Source organism: Procambarus clarkii, chromosome 79, assembly GCF_040958095.1.
Source record: "Procambarus clarkii isolate CNS0578487 chromosome 79, FALCON_Pclarkii_2.0, whole genome shotgun sequence".
NCBI lineage: Eukaryota > Metazoa > Arthropoda > Malacostraca > Decapoda > Cambaridae > Procambarus > Procambarus clarkii.
Window position 1 is genome coordinate 3,608,889 of NC_091228.1, and position 26,957 is coordinate 3,635,845.

The following is a 26,957-nucleotide window of genomic DNA, read 5'->3' on the forward strand; positions in this document are numbered from 1 at the left end:
AGCCGACGCAAGGCCCATGGAGGCCGAACCCAACAATCACGAGAGCGGCAGAAGGGACGTCCCGTTGGAATCAGAACAGCCGCCAAAATGATCCGACCCGGCGGGTAGACCAGCACTGCGAAGTTCAGCCTTCCACACAGCTGCTCAAGCAAACGACGAGTGACCCAGGAGCCCCCAGGAAACAGTCGAAGACGGGACCACAGCAATGACGCCAGAGGGAGAGACAAGGAAGCAGTCCAAGAGTCCCACACAAGATCCAGAACTCAGTGAGCTGGGAAAGAACCAAACCCCTGGTGAGCAGACATGCAGAATGGCTGGGAGCCCACACAAGCCAGTTGTCGAGGTAGGCCAGAACCAAAACCCCTAGCAGATGCAAGCTGGTCACCACAGCCCGGGTAAGGAGTGTGATAACACGAGGCTGACAGATTCAAGCCAAATGGAAGGCAATAAAAGCGATAAGCTTGATGCCCCATGACAAAACCGCGCCAGTCCCTGAACTCCAGATGAATTGGGACATGCCAATACGCTTCCCGGATGTTTAGAGACCATCCAAGCATCCGCCTCCAAAAGAAGCCGAACCTGGAACAGAGTGGTCATCCGAAAGAAAGAGCTGAAGACTCAGGAGTTTAGACAGGACAAGTCCAGAATGAACCTAAGATCCACACAGTCCCATTTCTGAACTGGAAACAGGCAGGAAACCCACCTGAGGGACAGGGTCGTTTTGACCACGCCCAAGCATACCCATTCCAAGATGACCTGACGGAGTTGAGGATACAACTTCAACAAGGAAGCCGACATCCAAGCTGCCAAGGCAAACGCACCAGACACAGGCCTGGTCCCCAGTGCCTCCATAGCCTCCTCAAGCCAGTCTGAAGACAGGTCGAGCAGGGATAAGAAACGCAAAACTGAAGCCAAGTTCTCCCAGGCATGCAAATCCTCAGCCACCAAGGACGCTGAAAGGATGGGAACCTGCACACGGAACTGCACCTGACCAATATCCTTAGGAAGAATGGGGGGGCCAACCAGCAAGCATTGAGGTGCTCGAACTCACCCCCCCCCCCCAAGTAAACCTGAACCACAGTAGAAGTTTCCTGCCACTCGAGCGGGTGGGTCCAACAGAACGAATGCCACGTCCCCAGCGAAAAGAAAGGACTAACCAGGATGACTCTGGTACCTTGTATCACACCCAATAAGGAAAAGTAGAACTGAGCTCAAACGAGGAAGGGTCCATTATTGAGGCAAAATCTGGGTCATGCAGGTGGTGTGCTGCAATGGCCTCCCGAACCGCCTTAGGCAGGATACGGGAAGCCGAAAATCTCCGGAAGGAAGGGACCGAAGAACCCAAGGGAACCCAGAACAGAACCCATATCAAATTCGTACAGGAAGGGGGGATGAAAAAAAATTGCAATTGTAAAACAAGAGGCCATACTTTAAGCAAAAAAAAAAAAAGGCGCTGAAAAAATATACAAAGTTCCCTTTTGTGAACAAAGTTGGAGACAGTTGAAACAATTTAAGTGAAAAGGTGGGGGATGGCAAAAAGATTAGTAATTTCAGAGTCCTATGACAAAGATTATAGGGAGACAAGACACCACAAGTGTAGGTCTCATCTAGTACATACATTTAGGTAATTACACTAAGATAATCACACAAATTATTTCATTCATGTTATTATTAAATAGCTTTAATGTTTTGCATATATGTAAAGCACTAACTTGGCACTAAGCTCTGTAACCCAAATTCCATTCTAATTAAATGACAATTACTGGTAATGATTTTGGCAGAGTTATGCAGAGATTTGACTTAATGAGGTCAAAATTAATGAGCAGTCATTGTCTATAGAAAATAAAGGACAATTATTACAGCATGAAGAAGAAAACTTGTGCATGCAGTTTGTTAAAATAAAGGAAAATCAACAAAATTAGCCGAGATTTACCTGGATACAAAAGCTGGTGTTGGACAACGTCGCTCAATGAGTTTAATTCCAGCCTCAGAGTCCTCGTACAGAAATTCTTCAACAACACTTACAAAAGACTGACACGAACTGGAGATAGATTCTGTAATCTTAGTGGCTGAAGACTTTAGTGATAATTGTGGTGTGATCTGCACAAACGCCTGGTGTTTTGGGGATAATTTAACATCAACCAATTTACCAGCTACAGCACTTTCATCAAGTGAGTATCTATTCTCATTAAATTCCTCAAACTGTTTGGGAAAATTTTGTTTGCACGATAAACAATGTTTATTAGTTCTTGAGATGTACTGTGTTTTTTTATGGGGTGCTTTAATAAGGTTCACTGTGGTAGAGGTCTCTGGTTTAATGCTGTCTATAGGCGCTGTCACATCAGAATATTTTTCCTTGTAAAATTCCATTTTATCTCCTTGTGTTTTGGCGAGAAGATTACTTGTCACTTTGCAACTGATTTTGTCTTGGTCTCTAAACGTATTCTTGGTTGGTTGCAATACTATATTAGTTGATATGTAATCAAATTCGTTATTATGTATTACAGTTTCTCCTGTTTTGTCTAGAAGTGAATTTGATATTGTTTGCCCATCAGAAAAGAATAGATCTGTCTTGATTAATGGCATGTAAGTCCCATTAAAATATGGATCTCCAACATCAACAGTATCAAAAGTTAAATCAATATTCAAATGGGCAATATCAAATTCATTTGGAGAATCATTTAAAGACTCTAACTCCTCTTCTGAGGAGTTAAAATTAGTTACATTACTATGCTTTAATTTGTTCCCAAGACATCTACATAATGACATCAAGTCATTGTCACTGTCACTGTCGCTGCCTGTACGATGCATCTCAACTTCTTGCTTTAAGCGAGAGAGAAATGTTTGGTTGTTCATCCAAGGAAGATTGAAATTATTATTGAATTTCACATGCTGGATACCAGAAACTTTGTCTCTCTCGGTTAACTGACTCTTTTTATGACACTTAGTAATGACAGATTCCTGAAAAAATGACTCATCATTAGGGAAGATGCGGTTGTTCATAGCCTTTGAATATACTTTGCCTGGTGATGATGGGATGTATCCATGTTCTTCCTGTTCAGAGAAAAATAAATAAATTAGAATTATAGTTGCCATCTTCATATCAAGTATACTTTACCTAACACAACACTTACAATTAAACTTTCATCTGCAAAAGGGGTAAATTCCAGGAAAATCCTGTGAAGAGTGAAATTATCCTACTATGATATAAAATAGAGATGCATATTAAAAATTTTCAAAAATACATTTCATTTGTTCTTGGGTACTGTGGGGTTGATCCTCGCTTCCAAGACTCTCCTGCCTCTATTGATAGAGCCATATTCTGGTCCTAGTCCCCGTTAGGCACTTGTGAACCAATGGAGCCTGGTGCAGTTCTTGGGTACTGAACATGTCAGTTAGCCAGGTGGGTACTTCGGGGAGCTATGGAGGGAGCCACCAGGAAGAGGTATTTCATTGCACTTAATGCCGTTTTCTGGGAGGAGCCCCTTGGTGCTTCCCTGAAGTTATCTCACTGAGATGGCTCTACACTACTGGATCACATCAATTGCATGAGTCCTGTTTGGCCTACTGGGAACCAGAGCCAGATCCTGCCCCCTCCCCCTCAGAGAGGGGCAAGAAGCAATGGATGTATTATTATCTCCCTCATCTGGAAAGCATCCAGACCCATTAGTCCCAATAGTCGCCACCAGGTGACCCAGGGCTTGAGCCTATGCTTGCTCTGCCCAACAGTTCTGTTGCTGATGTGGTAGTGTAAACACCATGTAGTTGTGCTCTCCGGGTCGTCTGACATTGTGGTGAGTACTACTGCTTCCCAACTAAGTCATCCACTGGAAGTTGTCCTGCTGGGGGTTTGCATGTGTTTTGTTCTTTAATTTTTAGTACAGTATTTGCTTCATGTGCACATTTTCTTCCTGGCTTGTTGTATGGACTTCTTGTTTTAAACATTGAGCTACCTGCACTCAGGGCTCCCTTCCCTGGATGCTTATTAGTACTGCCCCTGCACTGACATTACTTCTCTGGTGTATTTGGGAGTTTGCCCCTGAGAGGCTTGACCACCAGGGTAGAGCCTTGCCTTGGGCAGTTCATGAGTCATTGACTCCTCTGCTTAGGTCCTGGGTTGGGACTGTCCTACTTGGTTGTGAGTATGGTGTGCTAGAGTACATACGCACTTTGTTCATATGATATGCCATGTACCCCCATCATAACCATATTGTTTACAGGCTGTGTACAGTGTCTGTTCTTTTGGCGAGCATCCCTAATGCCCGAATGTCTTGCTTGGCTAGCTACCTTCAAACCAGATAATTCATCTGTGACGTGGCTCATGATGGATGTGCAGACATGTCAAGTCTGCACTTGCTACATGCAAGTTTGAATGATAGTCCTGCTACTATCTACTCAAATTTTACTGCCGACTTATTACACTCTGGGTTCTGTTCATTAGGACGTTAAATATCTATCTCCCTACTTTGCCAGTACTGTACTGTATTTTCTTTTCTGTGTAATAATACCATGGTCACATTTGTCACAAGCATTGCAAAATCTGTGTATATCACACCAGCATTTTGTTTGTCTTCCATGGCACCTAAGGCCATGTCATAGTGGTCTAGCAACTGTGAGAAGCAGGAGTGCCCTATCCTGAACCCATGTTGCCTAGGGTTCTGTAGATGTTGTGATTCAATGTTTTGTGATCTTACTTCTCAGCACTCTTTCAAAGATTTTTATGATTTGTGATGTTATAGATATAGATTTGTTGGCAGCTATGTGTACTATATACCCAGTTTTGAGTGAACCATTTAATTTTTAGTTAATCTCTTGCAGAGCCTGTAAGCTGTGCCAGAGCTTTGTTTTCACGAACCATGCAGTTGTTTGTACTGTTTTGTCCTGTCTACTTTCTGGTGGGTTTTGTGTTGACCATAATAATCCCTTCTCTGTGAGTGGGGCCAGGTTCCGCCTCTGGTCCCTGGTGGGCCAACAAAATACCTGTGACTGATGTGACTGAGTAATAGGAAGCTATCTCAGCGATATTGTTTCATGGAGCCACCAAGGGGATTCCCCCAGAAAATATATCAGTAATTTAAATGTTTGTTGAAGAACTGTGAATGCTACTAGTGATCACAATTAAGAAGTATTCAGATATATAGGCAGTATAAAAACTAATGTTGCTATACAACACAAAGCACTAACCATATGCTGGTAGGTGGAATCACAGGAGAAGAAGGTATCAGATTCTGAATCCCCAGTTGGCGAGGCACTTATCAGTTCAACAACATCTTGTCGTACTGAAAAATATAAATGGCCAATATTCATTAATTCATTACTATCAATAACCAATTAGCAACTTTCATATAGTAGGGAATCCTTTACCCTGAGAAGATTACAAATATTTAAAATGGCACCCGTCCTTTTAGAAGACACTACTGATCAACAGAATCGGCAAATCATCCACAAAGTGCCAGTTGTCAGCTACATACAAAAATGCCACACTTTGACACAAACTTAACACTTCCGCCCGGGCATGACGCAGCATTGCGTCATCCGTTTACTGTCGGTGATGCCGGGGATGACGCAGCATTGCGTCATCCACTTTAAATAATCGCCAAAAATCAGGTTTTTATCCGATTTTTGGGGGACTGGTTTTAAAATGCGCGCCGATGTCTTCCCATTTTCCTTGTTGCACCTCGTGGCCCGCAGGCGGCTCGGCACACGCCGTCGGCCCATTGTTTTCGCTCCACTGTTGTGACCAATGTCGCCTCCCCTCACATCTCAAACGTGTGAACATTTCGGCTATTTTCCGTGGCTATATTTCTTACTGCGGCTTTAAAAACTATCTACGCTTACTCCACGATGGATAGTGATCATGAACAAGGCCCTTCCTGGTAGAAATTTGCGAAAGAAAGGCTTGAAAAGGGCGGGAATTGGGAGTGTAGCTGGAAGGCATCTGAGCGCTCCCTCGCGGCTAACGCATGGCCCGTCTTCAACTCGTCGGCAGTTGGAGCGTGACCAGGGTTTTTATTTTATAAGCAAATGTTCCTCTAGAGAATTCTATTGCAAACCCATTGAGACCAAAATGAAAGACCTAGGACTAAAATTGAGGTGACCAGAGTGAAAATAGTGAAAACATTTTATCGCGTTTGCTCGCTCCTGGGTAACTCGTTCGCACTTTCTCTGTTTGCTGCAGGTAATTAGCTGGGCTTTTGGAGTTTATATGCATTTAGTGCTGTAGAGAATTTTATTGCGAACACAATGATACCAAATTTAATCTCGTAGGACAAGAATTAAGGTGACAAAGTTGAAGAGAGTATACACTTTTCAGAATTTACGCACACTCCCGTGACACCCTGGGGCCCAAATCGCACAGTTGAGGGGTGGCGCGCGAGGTACGCCAAAGTGTTAAACTGCTTTCATTCAGCATTATTTCCTACCACTTTTTGCTTCTTGTACACACACAATACTCAGTTTCATACACTCTCAACATATCTGCTCACAGCTTTGGCCTTCCTCCTCCTCTTCACTCAAATTTACTTGAATACACTCCATTTGCCACTGTATAAATCATTCTCTGAAGACAATCAAATCTTATCAATATCACTTCAGTGTTAAGACTGACCAGCTTTTGAACTTCAAATTAATATTTTTATTCAGGTAAAAGTACATACATAGAAGATGAGTTACAAACATGAAGTTGGGTTTACAGATAGAGCTAGTACATCCAATACATAAAGCCACTAATACGCATAGCATTTCGGGCAAATCTTTCCAATATTTTATCACTCCTTAGGGTAAAGTCACAGGCCTCTTGATTTCCGTGGTGAAAAAATAAAAAAAAAAGCATTCAATGTAATGAAACACCTCTTTCTGGTGGATTCTCCAGTGGCTCCCTGTTGCTGCATCTTGGATAGCTCCACCCAAACAGATTCACATCAGAACCATGCAAGTCTTAAAAAGCCTACTGGAGATTGAGGCTAAAACCTGGTTCCCTCGCAAAAGTGTAAGGAGCAGTGGATTCAAGATAACGTTAACCAAAGGAAAACACCACCAGGAAAATAGATTGAACCAAAACAAACAACAAAATGGGGGAATATAAAACTAAAATAAAATAGTACAGGGAGACTTATGGTGACCTGAAGCTAATCTAACCACGGAGAACAAGAAAGGGACTTATCAAGAAGGAGGAGAGGTGGAAGACACTTAAGGTGAAGAAGAGAAATTAGGCCGAGTGACATAGCTCAAAGCCACACACAACTGACTGGGCCTAGGAACATTAACCACATACTGAGCTGCTCACACCCTGTTAAAACACCAAAACCCCCAAGTCTAAATATTAGCCCATGACATATTAGAGAGAACAGCGACCAAAGCCATGTATTTACATACATCATGAGCCCGTGGGTAGATCCCAGGCTTGCTATATTTGATGATACTCTGAACAACCAGGTAAATACAAGCCTTGGAACAGGGAACCGAGGCAATGGGATCAACCAATTCATTGAAACATAATTGGTGGCATACCATTTGTACCAGAACCACCACTGGACAACAAATGATGCACCCACAGCCAAACCAACCAAGTACAGTACAGTATTGATCACCAAAGAACCCCCTTCGAAAGCCTGCCAACTCATTCTTCACCAGAAAAAGAGATGGCTGCAAATTAACAAACTGCCTCCAGGGCCAAAAGAACAGAACACCCACCTCTGGGGAAGAGCCTGAAGCTCCCCAACCCAACAGCCAGAGGCGAGAGTGCCTTAAGAAAAACATCACATCACAAGCCAAAGGGGAACCAGTAAACTGAGGTAAAGAAAGAAAAGTCTCTTTCAAGTTGTGAAGCTTTTTAACTTTAAAATAGAAAAGTTAATTTGAAGTAACCATAGACAGCACACCCATGTACTCTGCACCAGGCCCAGGCTACTCAAATTCCATATTCATCAGCAATTGTAAAAAAAAAACACTATCACAGGCCCTAAACATATTTTTGACATTGATCCTAAATACTAGCGTTATCCCAACATACTTAAAACAGAGTGGATCGAACCACTTCACAAAGGAGGGTGTATACCAGGAGCAACGTGGAGAAGGTTTTGGGAGCTCTTCTACTCTCCGAGCCTGGCCTGGGGATAGGCTCAACATTGTTTACATCAAGTAAAGTAGATGCAAAAAATTATAGACCAAGAGCTATAACATCACACAAATCTTTGAAGGAGTGCTAAGAACTAAGATCACAAAACACATGTAATCACAGTGCCTACAATACCCTGGATAACATGGGCTCAGGACCAGGTGCTCCTGCCTCTCAACTGCTAGACCATTAATGACATGGCCTTAGATGCCATAGAAGACATGCAAAATGCTGATGTAATACACAGATTTTTTAAAAATCTTTTGACAAATGTGACCAATTGACAAATGTGAGCAGCTACGGGCTGCTTCCTAGGGTGTGTAACAAAAAGGAGGCCTGGTCGAGGACCGGGCCGCGGGGACGCTAAGCCCCGAAATCATCTCAAGATAACCTCAAGATAGATGGTGTTATAGCATACAAAATATGCACAAAAGGAATTACTAGCAAAGTAGGGAGATAGGATATTTAACTTCCTAACAGAACCCAGATTGTAATTAAGTCAATAAAGTAAAATCTTGATCATCCACAGTGAAAGATCAGCCCCCAAGTTACCGTGCTTGCTCTAGTATTTTCTCTCATCCATATATCAGACATAGACAATGATAGAAGCTATAGCATTGTATCATTATTTGTAGATGACACTACAATTTTCATGACAATAGACAATATAGAGGACACAGCAAACCTCCAATCGGATATAAATCAAGTCTTTTGATGGGTCACAAAAAATAGTGTAATTTGTAATGCAGATAAGTTTTAGTTACAGCAATATGGAAAAACAAAAATATCAAAACAAACCACATATAAAATGCATTCAAACTACACTATTGAAAGAAAAAGTAATATGAAAGATTTGGTAGTAATCATGTCGGAAGACCATACATTTAAAGAACACAACAAAGTTGCTGTAATAACTGCTAGAAGAATCACAGGGTGGATAACAAGATGTTACAAACAAGAGATGCCATGCCAATGATGAGACTAAGACACTAGTGCTCTAGAGAACATTAGTGTCTTAAATATATTGTACAATATTCCACTTTTAAAGAGTGAAATTGCACATTAAGAGACCCATTCAAAGCTGGAGAAATTGCTGAACTGGTTAGCATGCAAAGATTGTTAGCCTGGTTAGTGCAAAGAGCTATTTTTTGCTAGAATCCAGTCAATAATACATATACTGTAAATTATTGGGACCATTTTAAAAAAATTAAATCTGTATTCCGTAGACTGCAGGCAAGAGAGATACATAATAATTTACACTTGGAAAATACTAGGACTGGTTCCAAATCTGCACAGAAATAACATCACATGAGTCCAGAAGGCATGGCAGGACGCGCAAAATAGCCCCATTGAAAAGCAGAAGTGAAATGGAAGCTAGGCTTATGGAGAGCAAGACAGGAATACATGCTGCTTGGCATCTGTATGAAGAAATGGTGGAGGTGGTGTGACTTATGCATGGTTGAGAGATGGTGAGGTGTGAAGGTGAAAAAATTGAGAACCAAAGTACAGTACTGTACTGTACGGTATGTACTTTTATAAAAGAGAATACTGCACTCCTAAGAGCATGTGTGACGTTGAAAACTCCATAAACTGCATGTCATGAACAAATGGATAACATTAGACCTGTGGAATGTGTGTATTTGAAAGTATGAGGAAAGGAAGGTCAGGAAGAAGGTATGCAAGTATGACGAGTGTTAGGGAGTGTGAACAATACATGGGAAATATCCCAAATATTTTTTCACTAACAGGGCAATGATAGTGAATTAACTATAACTGTAGGTACAGTCATTTAAAAAAGTAGAGTTTTAGAAATGTTCATACTGTATCATTACTCAGTCAATACTACTGCTGTTTTGAGTCAAAACTATTTCTATGACATATGCTATACTTACAGAAATATAATATGTACTTTAGTGCCTTTTCCTTTGCTGCACCATAATTCTCAGTGTTGAGGAATTTATTAAGTTGGGTAACAACTTGCAGGTGATGGTAGTGGTGGGCACTATCCACAGGAGACTCTCCCTTCATGTCACACAAAATGGGGTCACCACCATTCACAAGTAGCAGATCCAGTAGGCGACTGTAGCCCATTGATGCGGCAATGTGTAAACTTGTTTTCCCTTCTCTGTTTCTGGAATGATAAATTAGATTAGCCTAAGACTTCGTTTAAGACTGAAGTGGTATAAATTTCCCTAACTGCAAAAAATCCAATATGCCTGATCAGGGTAATTAGCTAACAAATCAGATTCAAAGCCCAGCTGCCTCTGAGCCAGATTCAGACGGGGCAGCCCCCAGAGCTGACCGAGCTACATCCCGAGCTAAACCCTGCTGTGATCCCAAAACCCTCACACACTTTGGGGTTGAAAGCAGGGTAAGGGCGAAGGATCAAAGGAAGGGAGGACCGTGCTCAAAGGGGAAGGAAGAGGTGCTGATGCAACCAAGATGGAGTTCACCAACACCTCTAATTCTAAGTCTCTAAATACCAAATACGGCAGCTCCAGGGGAATCAATTCAGGCACACAAGCTACCAAAATGAACACACAAAGCAGTTGTTGTCTGACAAGCCCAACTTCATTAGGAGTGTCAGAAAGAGTCACACGCAGAGAAAAAAAACTCAACGGATTCAGAATCAAAGGTGTTATTGACCCAACAGAAAAGAAAGCATGGTGAAGGCTGAAAGAGTGATTGTTGCCCCTTGGCAAGGACGATGAACAACCTTCAAATTGACATGAAGTAAGAACAGGTTTGGGGGCGATAGCCAGAGGACTACCAAACCCACAGGGAATTTCCACGGCCTGAAGGGAAACCTAAAAGTAAGCCAACACAGCCTTATTCAAGTGGTTGTGAAGGCTGACCTTGGTGCATTGTAAACATTGAGCACGCAAACCCTCGTGCATCCTGACAACCAACATCGCTCCTAACCAGGGTAATGACAGCAGGGCCAGGAACCCTCGACTCACCCAAGACAAGGGCCACCTAAAGCAAGGAAGACCTCTAAGGAAGCAACCCCTGAACACACCTGACAAGAGAACTGTCAGTGCAACGGCAGCACTAGGGAGCACCCAGAGAAGGAAACCCTGAGCATATGCAATGCACACTGAAAACCTGGCTCACACTACACCACCAGGGGCAAACACCACACAACTTAGCTGAATAAACATGACACCAGAACCAGTAAGAGACAGGTGACCCAGTAACTGCTACATCACTAGAATGCAACATGGGCTTGGTAATACTGGCTGGTGGTGGGCTACCTTCCCCTTCCCCAAAACAAGTTGATGAGGTTGGGGACCTAGTGCAAGCTTGTTTGCAAAAGAATTATTTGTTTACATAGTTGGGGGGAGCTCTTTCAGCTGGTTTTGAGGCTTCAGTCATGCTTGAATCCATTAAGCTTTGACTTGCTGACTTTCTGGATGCCTTCCCCAGTGAAGTGGCGAAAAAAATATGGTAACCGCTCCCTACAACTCTGAGGGAGCCAAGTTCTGGCTTCAGTTCCCGGTAAGCCTGTAGAACTCTACGACTGATGCAACACAGTAGATGGTAACCACTCTCAGTATATAGCATCAGGGAGCTACAATGGGCTTCCCCCTAGAAAGATTCAGTATTATATGCTTCTGTTCATGGCGATTCCAATGCAGATATTAACTTCTAGGTGTATTAACCTTTTAGTATGAAGCAATCTCAGAAAGATAACCTCATGGAGCAATCAAAGGCTCCCTCCAGAAAAATGTATCACTGGCTTCAAGAAAAATCTAGAATATTTTGTGGCAAGTAGCCCAAAATGAGCAAATAACAGGAACTCTGAATTTCACACAAATCTGTTTCAGGTCTGGAATGATATACTGTACTGTACAGTAATCAAGATTTTGAAGTGCACCTATATATGAAACAAGGTATCACAATTTGGTATACATAAATTCTGAAACACTTTACAAACATTGTACTATTTATACCATATTAAATGAAACTAAATTCAATACAGTATTCATTAAACTTTTTTGCAAACAATACATATATTCAATATGCTATTTAGTATTTTATGGTTTACACTACAAAAAAAAAAAAAAAATTGGCCAACTACTTACGGTATATTGGGGTTAGCACCAAGACTAAGAAGAACTTCTGCTACTGTTAAGCAGTCAGCCTCATCAAATAATGAGGATGCAAGATGAAGTGCCGTTGAACCATCCTTAGTAATAAATGAATCCACACTCGATTCACCATTTAAGGCTTTACGTAGATTTCTGTAAAAATAAGTAGGTGTACAGTATTGCATTAACTAATGAAAGAAAATAAACTATCAGTTTATTTGCAGAATGAATATATATATATATTATGACTGAAGCAGAATGAATATATATATATATTATGACTTGAAGCAGAATGAATATATATATTATGATTGAAGCAGAATGAATATATTATAACTGAAGTAGAATGTTTATTTATATTATGACTGAAGCAGAATGTATATATATATTATGACTGAAGCAGAATGTATATATATATTATGACTGAAGCAGAATGAATATATATATTATGACTGAAGCAGAATGAATATATATATTATGACTGAAGCAGAATGAATATATATATTATGACTGAAGCAGAATGAATATATATATATTATGACTGAAGCAGAATATATATATATATTATGACTGAAGCAGAATATATATATATTATGACTGAAGGCAGGTGCTTAGGCACAGTATTGTATAAATTCAGCATTGAATGTAATGAAATGCTTCTTTCTGGTGGTTTCCTCGTGGCTCTTGGAACTAGCCGCCTGGTTAGTTCTAAGCCTAACATGTCACATCAGGCCCCTGCAAGTCATAAGCACCTACCAGAAACCAGAAGCAGAATCAGATCCCCCTCATTAGCAGCTAGGTGAGTCTGGATATACTAGAACAACCTAAGCCAAGTGGAAAATCCACCAGAAAAGTGGATCACCCGAAAACAAGCAACTGCATGTAGAAACATTAACATCCCTGTTAACAATGTTAGCACACACATCAGACAATTACCAGTTGCACTCTGTTACCAGACAGCAGTCCCAGAAGCCCAGGGAACCAGCCAGTCAACCACCCAGACATGCACCACCCACAGATGACTCCTGAAGCCTCTGAAAAAGAAAGGGCAGGAACAAGAAACCTCTGAGGGGCCACACCATAAAGATGCATTTGACTATGGAGCACAACAAAACTAGGGCTTATCAGAAGGGCAGAGTCCAGTAACCCAAAAAAGAGAATAAGCACTTGGCACTTAACCCAATGCCTTACAAGCCTGGTACGTCCAATCAAAATTGAACCATGCTGCAGACCATTTTGAACCACCAGGCCCTGGTGGTTTGAGAGAAACCAGATTGGCAAACAAGGGATACCAGATTGACAAACAAGACCAGGCCCAGGGCACCCTGAATGGTAGGTAAAGACATTGACCTGCTGCAAATGAACTAAGAAGCACCCTCTACAGAACAAACCAAGAAGTAATAACCAAAAGATTCCAAAAGGAACACCATTTCATTTCTGGCCAAAAAGAGGGAGATCACTGCAAATGAAGAAACCACCCACCAGGGTCAAAGAAACAAAACCCCCACTTCAGGAGAACATGAAGCTCCCAAACCCTACAACTGGAAGCGAAAGTCAACAAAATAACTAACAAAAATTGGACACAAACAAGAAGAGATAAATGCAAGGGACCCAGAGACCAAGAAGGCCTCGGAGAACAATTAGCAGACCACAGGTGAAGCAAAACCATGCAACTTATGAAACCTCATCAATGAAATATCAATGGTGACAACCCTGATAAGCAGCAGCAGCATTCGGCATGAGATACCAATCAACAAAAGCCACCTACTTCTTGTTGATACTGGAGATCAATGTCCCCAATGCCACTGACCACCAGCCAGGCCTCATGGTTGGTGGTCTAATCAACCAGGTTGTTGGATGCAGCTGCTTGCAGCCTGACATATGAATTATGGCTTGATTGATCAGGTATCCTTTGAAGGTCTTCATCAAGTTCTCTCTTGAACACAGTCCCTTATGTGTAGAGGGAGAGTGCTGAAAAGTCTTGGGCCCCTTGATGTTGATAGAATTCTAATAATAATAATAATAATAATAATAATAATAATAATAATAATAATAATAATAATAATAATAATAATAAACACCTTAGTAATTTCCATACCAAGTAATGATAGTTGAAGTATGTTGTTTGTACACTAATTTGACCCCTGTAACTGTATGCCTCTAAGATGAATCCTATTTCTGTTCCACTGATATGCTGAACCCTAGTCTGTATACAGTATAATAATTTATAATAATTCATTGTGTTGGGGAACAGGCAGCCAGAGTGTATTCATACATGCTAGGCTTATATTGAGGTCCCCCCCCCCCTAGATCGAATTACTGACCCCACAACAAGCTGACTAACTCCAGAGTACCTACTCACTGCTAGGTGAACAGCTGCATTAGGTGATAGGAAATGTGCCCAACCAATTCTGTATTGCCTGGGATTTGAACCCAGAATTCTTGATTTTGTGTCGAGAACGAACTTGACTAAGTTGAAGTCAAGTTCGTTCTAAGTTGAACCCTGTTCCTTGTGCACAAGTTAGAGTCTATTTAATGTGCACCACCAAAACAAACCCTGTTATTTGTGCATCATTAAGTTTAATCCTGGACAACATGTACCACTAAGTTGAATCCTGGACAATTTGTGTCACTTTTAACCATTACTGTATTTTGTATTTGCAAATCATTCAGTTGAATCCTGTTCCTTGTGTACCAATACATTGTATTATAGACCATGTGCATTGTTAAATTTAACTGTTCCTTGTGTACCATCAAGTTGAACCCTGTTCCTCTTAACCACTAAATTGAACTTACTTGACGTCTATTTTTCTAATATATTCTTTGAGCAGCAAATCACAGACGTTAATCCTTTTGTAATCCATGTGAATGCTACCGCCGAATTTTTAGTAATAATTGCGGTGCTCCTCGCAGTACTCAGGGAAGGGGGGGGGGAGTAGAATTCTTAATATCCTCTCATCTTGAAGTAAATTAAATATAAAAAGCAACTTGAGTGCTGAAGACGTCCAGCTCCGGCGGTGCCAAGGTTCAAATTGGGGTTTGTTTACTAAGCCCAGCTGATCGCCTACAATATTGGAACTTTAAGGTTTGCTAGAAATAAATATATATAATTAAATATGCATTATTAGTCATAGTTCTATTTTGCTTACCTTGTTATAATTTTTTTAATTTTTTTCGCTTTGAGTTTTCAGTCATAAATATGTTAGGACAATAATTTGAATAAAGACTGTTGTTGCCAAGCAGGAGGTAAGGTTATCAGCTGAGTGGTGACAACAACACCGTGATTACCTCGGACCTCACAGGTGAGCCCCACTACTTATTTTTTATTTATTTATTTATTAATACAAGAGTTCTTACATTCTTGTACAGCCACTAGCACGCATAGCGTTTCGGCCAAGTTCTTAATCCTAATTTTCACACATATACATCCCCAAGAAGCAGCCTGTAGCAACTTTAATATCCTAGGTACCTATTTACTGCTAGGTGAACAGGTGCATCAGTGTGAAAGAAACTTGGCCCAGTTATTTCTATCTCAGTTGGGGATCGAACCCGAACCCTTAGGACTATGAACCCCGATCGGTGTCCACTCACCCGTCAGGCCCCCAATATTATAATATATTATTTACTATATATATACTATAGTATAGTAGTATTATTATTCTATTTAGGCAAGAGCACATAAATATGCTTCATGAACATACATATAATACATAAAGCCACTAATACACAGTGTGTTTCGTACATAACAAAAATAATTAGGACAATAATATGTGAGAGTGATGATGCAATACCCCATTTGAGAGTCCCGGTAGTACAAACTGGTTTGTTCTCGACACACAATCGAGAATTCTTGGTTCGAATCCCGAACGGGACAGAAATGGTTGGGGACATTTCCTATCACCTAATTTACCTGTTCACCTAGCAGTGAGTAGGTACTCGGGAATTAGTTGGCTTGTAGTGGAGTTGCATCCTGAGTGGGGTCAATAATTATGACATGGGGGGCAAGGAGGACCTCGATGAAAAACCAAACATGTATGAATACACTCTGGCTTCCTGTCCCCCTGTAACAGTTTAGCTGTTGATATAGATATGATGTAAACTTGTATGAAATGTATTAAATGGTATACAAGGGTGCAATCTAGTTGCATAATCATAGTAAATTTTTTCCCCGAGTCTAGCAAAAGGTCCGGCCACAAGGATTAGCGCTTGTGTGATTAGTCTAGATTGCTACATCCTCCTTTGTTTTAATTCCTTAAACTACAGAAATTCATGTTGTTATTCATTATTGTATTTAATAAATAACTGTTCAAGTACTATGTAATTTTACATCATTTGAGAATAAAGATTCAGTCCCTTTAGTAGGCCAAGTACATAGGCATTAGCTTTGATAATTAGTCTTATCAAAGTTGTTAGCACCATTGTTAGGCCGGCTTGCTTGCCTCCTTGTGGAGTAGGCGACCTAGGTCCAGATCAGTGTGATCTTGGTGAGGCCTGGAGTTGATGTTACTCCAGGGCCTGACAGCTGAGCGGACAGCGCTTCGGATTCGTAGTTCTGAGGTTCCAGGTTTGATCCCCGGTGGAGGCGGAAACAAATGAGCAGAGTTTCTTTAACCTTGGTGCCCCTGTTCACCTAACAGTAAATAGGCATCTAGGAGTTACAGCTGCTACAGGCTGCTTCCTGGAGGTGTGTAACAAAAGGGAGGACTGGTCGAGGACCGGGCTGCAGGGACGCTAAGCCCCAAAATCATCTCAAGATAACCTCAAGAAGATAGGCCTCACCAACTCTATCCCTATATAGTAGACTCTATCCCACCGTATAAATTTAACTTGATTCATGCTGCGATTGACTGGCCTTTCCTCGCAGTTAATAATAGCTTAATTACATGGGTATTAGGGAAGGTGGTGGCAGCGATTAAAAGTCTCTTTGGTGAAGCCTAGGATATTACTACAGGTTATAATTGATTGTATGGTATATGATAGGAACAGTATCCTTGTACCTGTGGCACCTTTGTGATCAAACACCGAGGTTACAAGGCATCACTGGACGAAGGTTACCATAAGGAACAACGGTGAACAATATAACCATTAATTAACGACCCGTTAAGACAGGGTAAGTGACGTTAAGGTCCTTTGATACTCGAGTCTGTTACCTAGAGAGTAGAGGTGACAGTCTGGGACGTTACAAGTAGTTCCAATGTCCGTTACACCCCGACACAATGAATTATTATTATTTTACCTAAAACTAACTGGGCACCTCCAATCCCTCAATTGTCGTCACCCCTGGGTCAACAGTGTAAAACTAAATGAAGTAAGATATCATTTATTAATTGTTGAAGAGATTTAGAAAATGACAAAATTTTAAATATATGGAATCTCCAGTTTTTGCCAATAGTTCAAATGTAGTAATTAATTTTATATTTGTGGAAGATATTTAGCAAATCAATAACTTCAATGGTCAATGACTTCAATTATCAATAACTTCAATAATGATAACATCAGTGAAATTTCTACATAACTAAAACAATTTAATATCCATGTAGCATTTAGGACTCGCAATATAAAATGACTCGTTAAAAATTCACCAGGTACTGTATATACATATACAGTACAGTAATAAGCTTAGATTATTACTTTATTACAATTATATTTTACAGATAAAATCATATTCATAAATAATGTTTCACACATTTTCTTCAGTTATTTGGCAAGCCTAAACTACTGTATGTGAGTTTATCTTTTACAAAACAAAATAACAGGAAACGTATAGTGTTAGATGATAAACTGTACTAAGGGTATTGTATAATTTCAGCCATTACTTGGCCGTTACATGCTCAGGCTACTGACCCAAATTGGCACACTAATATAGTTGGAATGAAACACTCGTGTCTATAGCTGGTAAGTATAGGTTTCAGGTCAATTCACCTTTATCCAATTAATACAAAGTAATAATATAACTTTAACCATTCAAAATAATACTAACCTAACATGGCCAGAATGTATAAAAGTGCGGATAAATGGTAGGGGTGAGTTGTAATTGGGAGAATTTGTTTGGTCCTCTTTTGTAAATTTTTCATCATGGAAAAATTGCATCACTCTTCAAGGAATAATTTGAAAATCATGTGAAATACTGTATAAACATTTAATTAACCTGGGGATTGTGGAAATGTCTGATATAGGTCCATGGGATGCTGTGGTATTTGGATTCATGAAAACAAATATCACCATCCTGATTGCACTTTGCTAGTTACATTTCAATGTATTTTGTATTCAAATAATAAAGTGCCTCAATGATCTGTATGCAATACATCAACTATCCATAGGAAGTGTTCACAATTCAAATGATTCTCAAGTGTTTGCCACTAATGACATGGCATTAGAAAACAACATTTCTATACAATATTAACCTAACTTCAGGTTGTTCATTAAACCCCCTCCCCTTTTCAAACAAACAAAAATAGACTTAAATGTATATAAGTACTGTACCTGATATGCTGTATTGAATTGAGCTCTGTTATGCTCGTCCATCTAAAGTAAGATACTGAACAAAAGAACTTTGTTCCATGTCATCAGCATGGTTTCAGGAATGGCAAATCCTGCCTCACAGGATTAATTTAATTCTATGACCAGGCAACAAAAATCAGACAAGAAAGAGAACATAAGAATAAAGGTAACTGCAGAAGGCCTATTGGCCCATACGAGGCAGCTCCTAATTATAACCGCCCAATCCCACTCATATACCTGTTCAACCCACACTTGAAACAATTAAGGGACCCCACCTCCACCACGTTACACAGTAATTGGTTCCACAAATCAACAACCTTCTTACCAAACCAGTATTTATCCAGGTCTTCCCTAAATCTTAAACTTGTCCAATTTATACCCATTATTTAGTGTTGTCTTGTGTTGATATTTTTAATACCCTATTAATATCCCCCTTTGTTATGTCCATCCACATGTACACCTCTATCATGTTGCCCATAATTCTTCTCCTTTTTAGAGAATGTAATTTAAGCTTTGTCAATCTTGCTTCATATGACAGGTTTCTCATATGCGGGATTAACTTTGTCATCCTATGCCAGACACGTTCTAGTGAACTTATATCCATTCTATAGTATGGCGATCAAAACTGAACTGCATAATCTAAATGGGGCCTAACCAGAGCAAGATATAGCTGATGAACAACACCAGGTGTCTTACTAGTAACGCTTCGCTTAATAAATACCAGTGTCCTATTTGCCTTATTACGAACATTTATGTATTGATTTTTTGGTTTTAAATTGCATACTAATCATAACCCCCAGATCCCTTTCGCAATCCGATTTTGCAATCTCGACACCATTTAGCTCGTATCTTCTAATTACAGTATATCGTCATTACCTAGCCTTAAACCTTACATTTGTCAGTATTAAACTGCATCTGTCCAATCTTTAGGCCATTTCACGTGATTATTTCCACCCCGATTTTTGTATCATCGGCAAATTTGCAAATATTGCTGCTCAAACCTGAATCTAAATCATTTATATATATTATGAGTAACAGAGGTCCCAGGACAAGAGCCTTGAGGTACTCCACTTAAAACATTTTCCCACTCTGACCTAACACTATTTATACTAACTGTTTCCTTTGATATAGCCATGCCTTAATCCAACTTAATATAGCACCACCAATACCTGTGAGCCTCTTAACTTTTTAATGTCTTTCATGTGGCACTGTGCCAAAAGCTTTGCTAAAGTCAAGATACACAGTATCACAAACCTTACCACTGTCAACTGCCTCAATTATGCTGGAATAAAATTATAGCAAATTTGCTAAACATGAATGGTCATTTGTAAAACCATCTTGTGAATCCTTTATTAATTTATGTTTTTCAAGATGAAGACGAATGGTATTTGCAATTATCGATTCAAGTAACTTTCCCACAATAGACGTTAAGCTAATTGGCCGATAGTTTGACGCAAGTGATCTATCTCCTTTCTTGAAAATTCGAACCACATTAGCAACCTTTCACGACTCTGGCACTCTGCCTGACTCTAGTGATTTATTAAATATACAGTAGTAGACAACGGCTTGCAAAGCTCCTCTTTGCATTCCTTAAGCACCCTGGCAAACACTTCATCTGGCCCTGGAGATTTGTTTGGTTTGAGTTTCACTATTTGTTTAATAACATTCTCCATGGTAACTGCTAAACTAGTCAACTTGTCCTCTTTTCCACCCCACTTAGACTTGTTTGGCTGAAGGTATAATGTTAAGTTCCTCTTTAGTAAATGCAGAGATAAAATATTTATTAAAAATACTACTCATCTCTTCTTCATTATCAGTTATCTGACCTGTCTCAGTTTTTAATGGATATATCCTTTTCCCTATAGAAGGGTGGGCAGACTATATATTTTTGGATTGCCAGAAAGCCTTTGACACAGTACCCAATAGGAGACTGTTGCATAAGCTGGAGATGTAGGCAGGAGTAAAAAGGAAGGTACTCCATTGGATAAGGGAGTATTTAAGCGAGAGAAGAAAGCGAGTCACTATGAGGGGTGAGATCTCATAGTGGCGAGAGGTCACCAGTCCCACAGGGTTCTGTCCCTTGAAGTATTCTGTTTCTGATACTGTATATGTAAATAATCTCCCAGAGGGAATAGATTTGTTCCTCTCAATGTTTGCTGGTGATGCAAAAATTATGAGGAGGATTAAAACCAAGGAAGATAGCAAGAGGCTACAAGATGATCGAAACAAACTGAAAGAATGGTCCAACAAATGGCTACTAAAGTTCAATCCAAGTAAATGCAAGGTAATGAAACTAGGCAGAGGGAACAGGAGGCAGACACAGGATACTGAATAGAAGAAGTCTTCTACAAAATGAACAGAGAAAGATCTAGGAATTGATATCATAATGAATCTGTCTCCTGTTTGGAGACAGTTTGGAAAATATCAAAAGAATATCATAAGTGGTGTATGCGAGGCTGGCATACACCTGCCTCGCATATGCATATTGGCCTCGTATAATAAATACGAGGCTGACCAATCAACCCAGGTTGATATGTGTAGTTGAAGAGTTAAGGAAATTGTGCCGAACCAATAGGGCTATCTGCCACTGTCTAAGGCTGGGTTATCAAGTGTATAAACTATTGAAGGGTGTTTTATTACATTTATTACTTGATGCTCTCCTATCAAATCTTACTCAAGACCATCAGGAATATGTCCTTGCATAAAACAATGTTTCAATTGTAAAAAAAAAAAATGCTGATAGATCCATTTTATTTTTCAGACAACTTTCAAATCTGAAGCTCAATAATCGATAGGACACGAAATGTTTCGACTCATTGTAAGTAAAGTACTCACTTTTCTTTTTAATTTAATTATTTAGATAAGAGAATTAGTTTTTAATCCATTGAAATATAATAAGTGATATCCCAATTAATACGTATGTTTATTGTAAAAGTTTTAAGTAAAGAACATACAATAATGTGCTTATTATAATATACTAGATTGATCACAAGACAAGAAGAAACATTATGGATAACTTACATGGCAAGTAAGCAAATAATAAGTAAACATGGACATAACACCATCGGAAACCAAGGAACTAGCCTTCACACTACCTGACAAAACAGCAATAAGCATTATTATTAGTGTTCATTCATATATTCATTAGCCGATATCGTGCTCTCCAAAACTCTAAGCCTCTACAACACACACTGTCCTCTCCTCACCAAGCAAGTAACTGATAAAAAATTAAAGTCCCTGGCTCACAAGTGGCTCATAATTAACGAGAAACATGCATATGAAAATAAAAAAAGACAGGATAAAAAAAAGACACCTACATAGGGGCAGCTTATCCATCATAGATCGTGAATTAGAGACATTACAATTTTCCTCTGTCTACCACAGTCAAAGTCAGCTACATACAAGTTTGTTCTTTATAGTTTCCTGTGCTCAGGGAATTGATTTTAACAATACTGTACAGTATTAGAGATAATTTTTATTACTGTATTTTTTTCTGGGGGGGGAGCCCCTACGGCTCCCCAGAGCTATCCATGGCTGATATGGATACCCTAACTATTTTGCATTAGTCAATGTGGATGGAGTTCCAGGCCTACCAGGGCTCACGAGCCAGGTTACGAGGAGCAGTGGCCCATAGAAATGCACATGTGATTTGGAGCATTCTATATCTGCCATCGACCAGGACAGGCACCCAGAAAGGTAAGCGCCACAAAACAAACCCTTATACTGCTTAACAATGAAAATCATCATATGAATGGACAGAACTGTTGCCCCTTCCGGGGTTGCGTCGGAGGCGTTCGAGTATGTTCCTCCAGCCGTAGCTCCGGGGTCTGACCAGTGGGCCCGCTCTCTTTCTGCTATTTCGGCCGCCCCGGCTTTTTCTTGTGAGGCCGGGGCTTTGGAGAATGTCTCGCCCCCGTGACCTGACGTGGTGGTTCCTGGGATTGGGGAGGTGCTGACTTGGGATGGCTTTGGACCCCGTTGGACCCTGCATGGATTTTCCGACCTTCCGAGTGGGGCTTACTGTTATAAGGAGTGGGGTTTTCCTTTTCCCCATCTGCGTACGAGTTGCCCTTGGGCGTCAGCCCCTCCTTGGGTTCGGTTCCGTGTACCTTCCAGTCCGTCGGCTTAGTCCTTCTGCGGGGCGTTTTCTTCACTTTCCCACCTTCCTTCTCTGGGACCTGTGTTCTGCATCATGCCGCAATAATTTTCTGCTGTCTCGGATCCTGCTTGTCCATTACTCACGGATGCTCTTGGGGTGCATCTGTGCTTCTGGGATTTTCTGCTTGTTGGTCTTGGTTCTTGAAGGTTCGAGTGGGTCTTTGATGCTTCTGCATTATTGGAAGTCTGTCGCCTTCTGGTGAGGCTTATCACCAGTCCTTTCTATGACTAGTTGGTACTCTTGTTCTTTTTCTCCTCTTTCGATGCTGATTTTGGTTTTAATAGTCGCCTCTTTCATTCCTTTGTCTCGACATTCCTAATTATGGTTTCATTTTCCTTGTTGGCACCCTCCCCAGGGTTCAAGTAGTGCAGCTTGGACCTCATGTGTCCTGCGCATGCACCGTGGGTGATTGTTTTGTTTTGGTCGGTGTAGACAAGTGTCGGTGTTCAGCGCACTTTCTCCCGGGTTATACACTGCTCTCGCTCATCTTATCTCTCCAGTCATCATCCCCTGGTTATTGGGGGTCGTTCTGGGTTATATGTGGGGGACACTTCTAGGTGTGGCACCTCCTCCGCCTCTCTTCCTCTTCACTGCATCTGATCTCCTGCACAAGCATCTCTGGACTTGCGCTACTAGCACTGCTCCCAGACTACTACACGGCTATGCTGTGTCGTGACCCGGTTGGCGGTTTTTCGCGTTTTTCGATATCCAGCCTCAGAACTGGGTTGAGGATCGCCGGCGTGAGGGTCTGGGGCTCGACCTTCCCACTTCTGGGGAGGGGGGGAGCTGCTCAGACATGCGGCAGTGGCTTGTGTGACGTCATGCTTGTTTGTTCGTTTTTCTTTTGGGGAGTTCTGTCTACTCGTATGACGATTTTCGTTGTTAACCAGAATAGGGGTTTGTTTTGTGACGCTTACCTTTCTGAGTGCCTGTCCCGGTCGATGTCAGATATAGAATGCTCCAAATCACATGTGCTTTTCTATGGGCCATTGCTCCTCATGCCTCTGTGAGGGGGGCCAGGTTCTCTCTCGTGGTCCCCAGTAGGCCTAGAACTCCACCCATATCGACTGATGCAAAATAGTTTGGGTATCCATATCAGCCATGGATAGCTCCGAGGAGCCTCTGGGACTCGCCCAGAAAATAGTTTCATTAGATTCGATGCTAGTTTGTTTTTTTACTCACTGAGTTAGGATGTTGCACTAGTAGAGACGAAATTTTTTTATTTTTTATTTACAGTATATACAAGAGTTCTTACATTCTTATAACTGGAAGATAACATTTTAAATGAGGTGGTATTCCTAAGAGGCTGTGAGGCTTTTTCTGTTTGGAAATGACAGAAAAATTTGAAAAGGTGGTGGTGCTAGTGCCTTGTGAAGGAACGATTAAAAGCAAAAGAATTAAATTAAATTAAATTTTTATTTAAAAGTATGTGTGTACAAAGAATAAGAGTACAATTGTGGGAACAGGAGTTAAACAAACTAATGAAGCTACTATTGCACAAAACATTTTGGGCAAAAATTTTAATAATTTGGAAAAAAAAATAATTAAATGTGTGATAGGGTAAATTTTTATTATGTACTAAAAAAGAGAAGTAAGCTAACAAAAATTCAAAAAGTTAAGAAAAAACAGATAAATACAATAAAAAGGTGATACAGTACATAACGATGACACAGTTTAGACTATTAGAATATGGAGTCAGTAGTTCTAACAACAGTACAATAGCTTATTTACATTAATAACAGAATGGAAATATCAGGAAGTAATTTAAAAGAGCAACTGGAGCATAACATAACATAGAGTAATAAAGTATAATTTAACTTTAATGGGGCCAACACTTAAAAATAAACAAGGACTTCGATATGAGTAAACATTTTATAAATGAAATGCAAACAATTTGATGACAATGAAGAAAGGACATATTTATTAGTAAGATAAGTTTAAGAAAAGATTAATATAATAACTTAAAACCAGAGAAAATGTGAGAGAAACTAGTTATATGAAATTGAGTACAGTATATGATATTAATTACATGATACTAATTACATGATATTTGTAAATATTTCTTAGTCTCTCCCTTCAACTGGTTGGGAGACATACAGTTTATAAGTACATTTTGGAGGTCATTCCACAATTTGAACCCCTTGATATGAATAGCATTTCTACTTTGGTTGAGTCTCACTATAGGAATGTCAGAGAGATGTTTGTTTCTCGTGTGGTGACGATGAGTTCTATTACAGCCCTCTAGGAAGCGCTTAAGGTCAGGATTTTTTTATATTTTTTTATTTTTTAATGTACTCAAAACAAATGTTCATTACATTTCAGAGGCCCTAAGCCTCTGGCTGGCCCACTAGAAGGTCAGGATTGATATTGTAATTCAATTTTGTAGATACAGTATAGAGACTTGATATTTAACATGTTCAAAGATTTCAATAAGGGAAAGCAGAGTGGTGTCTGGGATTGGAATTTGTGATTGTTATAATTGCTGATTTTTGTTGAGTAATTAGGGGTTGAGGTAATTAAGGGTGGTGGATCCCCAGACACTGATACCATAGGTGAGATATGGATAAATAAGTGAATAATACAGAGTAACTAGGGCAGGACGAGAAACGTAGTCCTGTACTGTATCTGACTTTGGAGAGAGTGCCTACTGTTTTAGAAACTTTTTTAGTTACTGGTATATTTTGTATATGGCAATGGAAAGTTAGTTTGTTGTCATTGCGACCACAAAGGAACTTCCCTTCTACTCTACTCGTAATTTGGGTATTGTTAATTCTTAGATTAATTTGATTGTTGTTGCCAAACAATAAGTAAAACGTCTTGTCAAGGTTAAGGTGTTTTTTTTTGGGGGGGGCAGGCTGGGCAGGGACGTGTCGGGGGAGGGGCAGGCTAGGCAGGGGCATGTCGGGGGGGGGGGCAGGCTGGGCAGGGACGTGTCGGGGGAGGGGCAGGCTAGGCAGGGGCATGTCGGGGGAAAGTCTGGGTGTGTCAGGGGGGGGGGCAGGCTGGGTGTGTCGGGGGGGGCAGGCTGGGTGTGTCAGGGCATGTCGGGCGGAAGAGGGGGCAAGCTGGGTGTGTCAGGGCGTGTCAGGGCGTGTCGGGCGGAAGGGGAGGCAGGCTGGGTGTGTCAGGGGGGGCAGGCAGGGTGGGTCGGGGGGGCAGGCTGGGCGGGTCGGGGGGCAGGCTGGGCGGGGGCGTGTCAGGGGGGGCAGGTTATGCGGGGGCATGTTGGGGGGGGCAGGTTATGCAGGAGCGTGTTGGGGGGGGGGCAGGTTATGCGGGGGCATGTTGGGGGGGGGGCAAGTTATGCGGGGGCGTGTTGGTGGGGGCAGGCTGGGCAGGGGCGTGTCGGGGGGGCAGGCTGGGCAGGGGCGTGTCGGGGGGGGGCAGGCTGGGCAGGGGCGTGTCGGGGGGGCAGGCTGGGCAGGGGCGTGTCGGGGGGCAGGCTGGGTGTGTCGGGCGGAAAGGGAGGCAGGCTGGGTGTGTCAGGGGGGGGGCAGGCAGGGTGGGTCGGGGGGGGGGGGGCAGGTTATGCGGGGGCGTGTTGGGGGGGGGGAAGGGGTGGCAGGCTGGGCGGGGGCGTGTCTGGGCCAGGTTGTACTCACCTAGTTGTGCTTGCGGGGGGGGGGGGGGGTGAGCTCTGCTCTTTCGGCCCGCCTCTCAACTGTTAATCAATCAACTGTTACTAACTACTAATTTTTTTCTTACTCTTATACACACGCACGCACGCACACACACACACACACACACACACACACACACACACACACACACACACACACACACACACACACACACACACACACACGTACGTACGTACGTCACGCAAAAATGCAAGGACGCAGCAAACAAGTTTGTCCCAGCCCAAAAGGAAAACAGTGAAATGAAGCTGAGAAACCCATGGTTTAATCAGAGATGTAGGCTAGCTAAGCAGCAAAGTAAAAGGGCATGGAGAAACTATAGGAATAACAGGACACTGGAGAGCAGAGAAAGATACCAGAATGCCAGGAATGAATATGTCAAGATGAGAAGAGAGGCAGAAAGACAATACGAAAATGACATCGCAAGCAAGGCAAAGACTCAACCTAAATTG

General features: G+C 41.3%; 1 protein-coding gene and 1 long non-coding RNA gene across 5 annotated transcripts in view; one reads left to right on the plus strand and one right to left on the minus strand.

Annotated features, from left to right (window-relative positions):
* LOC123764517 (uncharacterized) overlaps positions 1-15,244 on the minus strand; it is a 33,714-nt gene extending 18,470 nt beyond the window's left edge. For 2 of the 3 annotated variants that reach the window (XR_011225043.1, XM_045752431.2), the window contains exons 1-5: positions 15,004-15,243; positions 12,202-12,360; positions 10,009-10,247; positions 5,185-5,279; positions 1,934-3,054 (exon numbers count right to left, since the gene is read on the minus strand). Coding sequence is in view for 2 of the 3 variants with exons in the window: in XM_045752431.2 (XP_045608387.1) it covers positions 1,934-3,054; positions 5,185-5,279; positions 10,009-10,247; positions 12,202-12,360; positions 15,004-15,071 (1,682 nt within the window). In the remaining variant the exon portion in view is untranslated. Of the gene's footprint in view, positions 1-1,933; positions 3,055-5,184; positions 5,280-10,008; positions 10,248-12,201; positions 12,361-15,003 lie in introns of all 3 variants that reach the window. The other variant, XM_069314456.1, reaches the window with a different exon arrangement.
* Positions 15,245-15,414: 170 nt separating this feature from the next.
* The window catches only part of LOC123764518 (uncharacterized), a 41,359-nt gene continuing 29,816 nt past the window's right edge, over positions 15,415-26,957 (plus strand). Inside the window, exons 1-3 of one of the 2 annotated variants that reach the window (XR_011225044.1) lie at positions 15,456-15,509; positions 18,017-18,102; positions 21,470-21,526. This is a non-coding gene — a long non-coding RNA (uncharacterized lncRNA). Of the gene's footprint in view, positions 15,510-18,016; positions 18,103-21,469; positions 21,527-26,957 lie in introns of both variants that reach the window. The other variant, XR_006773584.2, reaches the window with a different exon arrangement.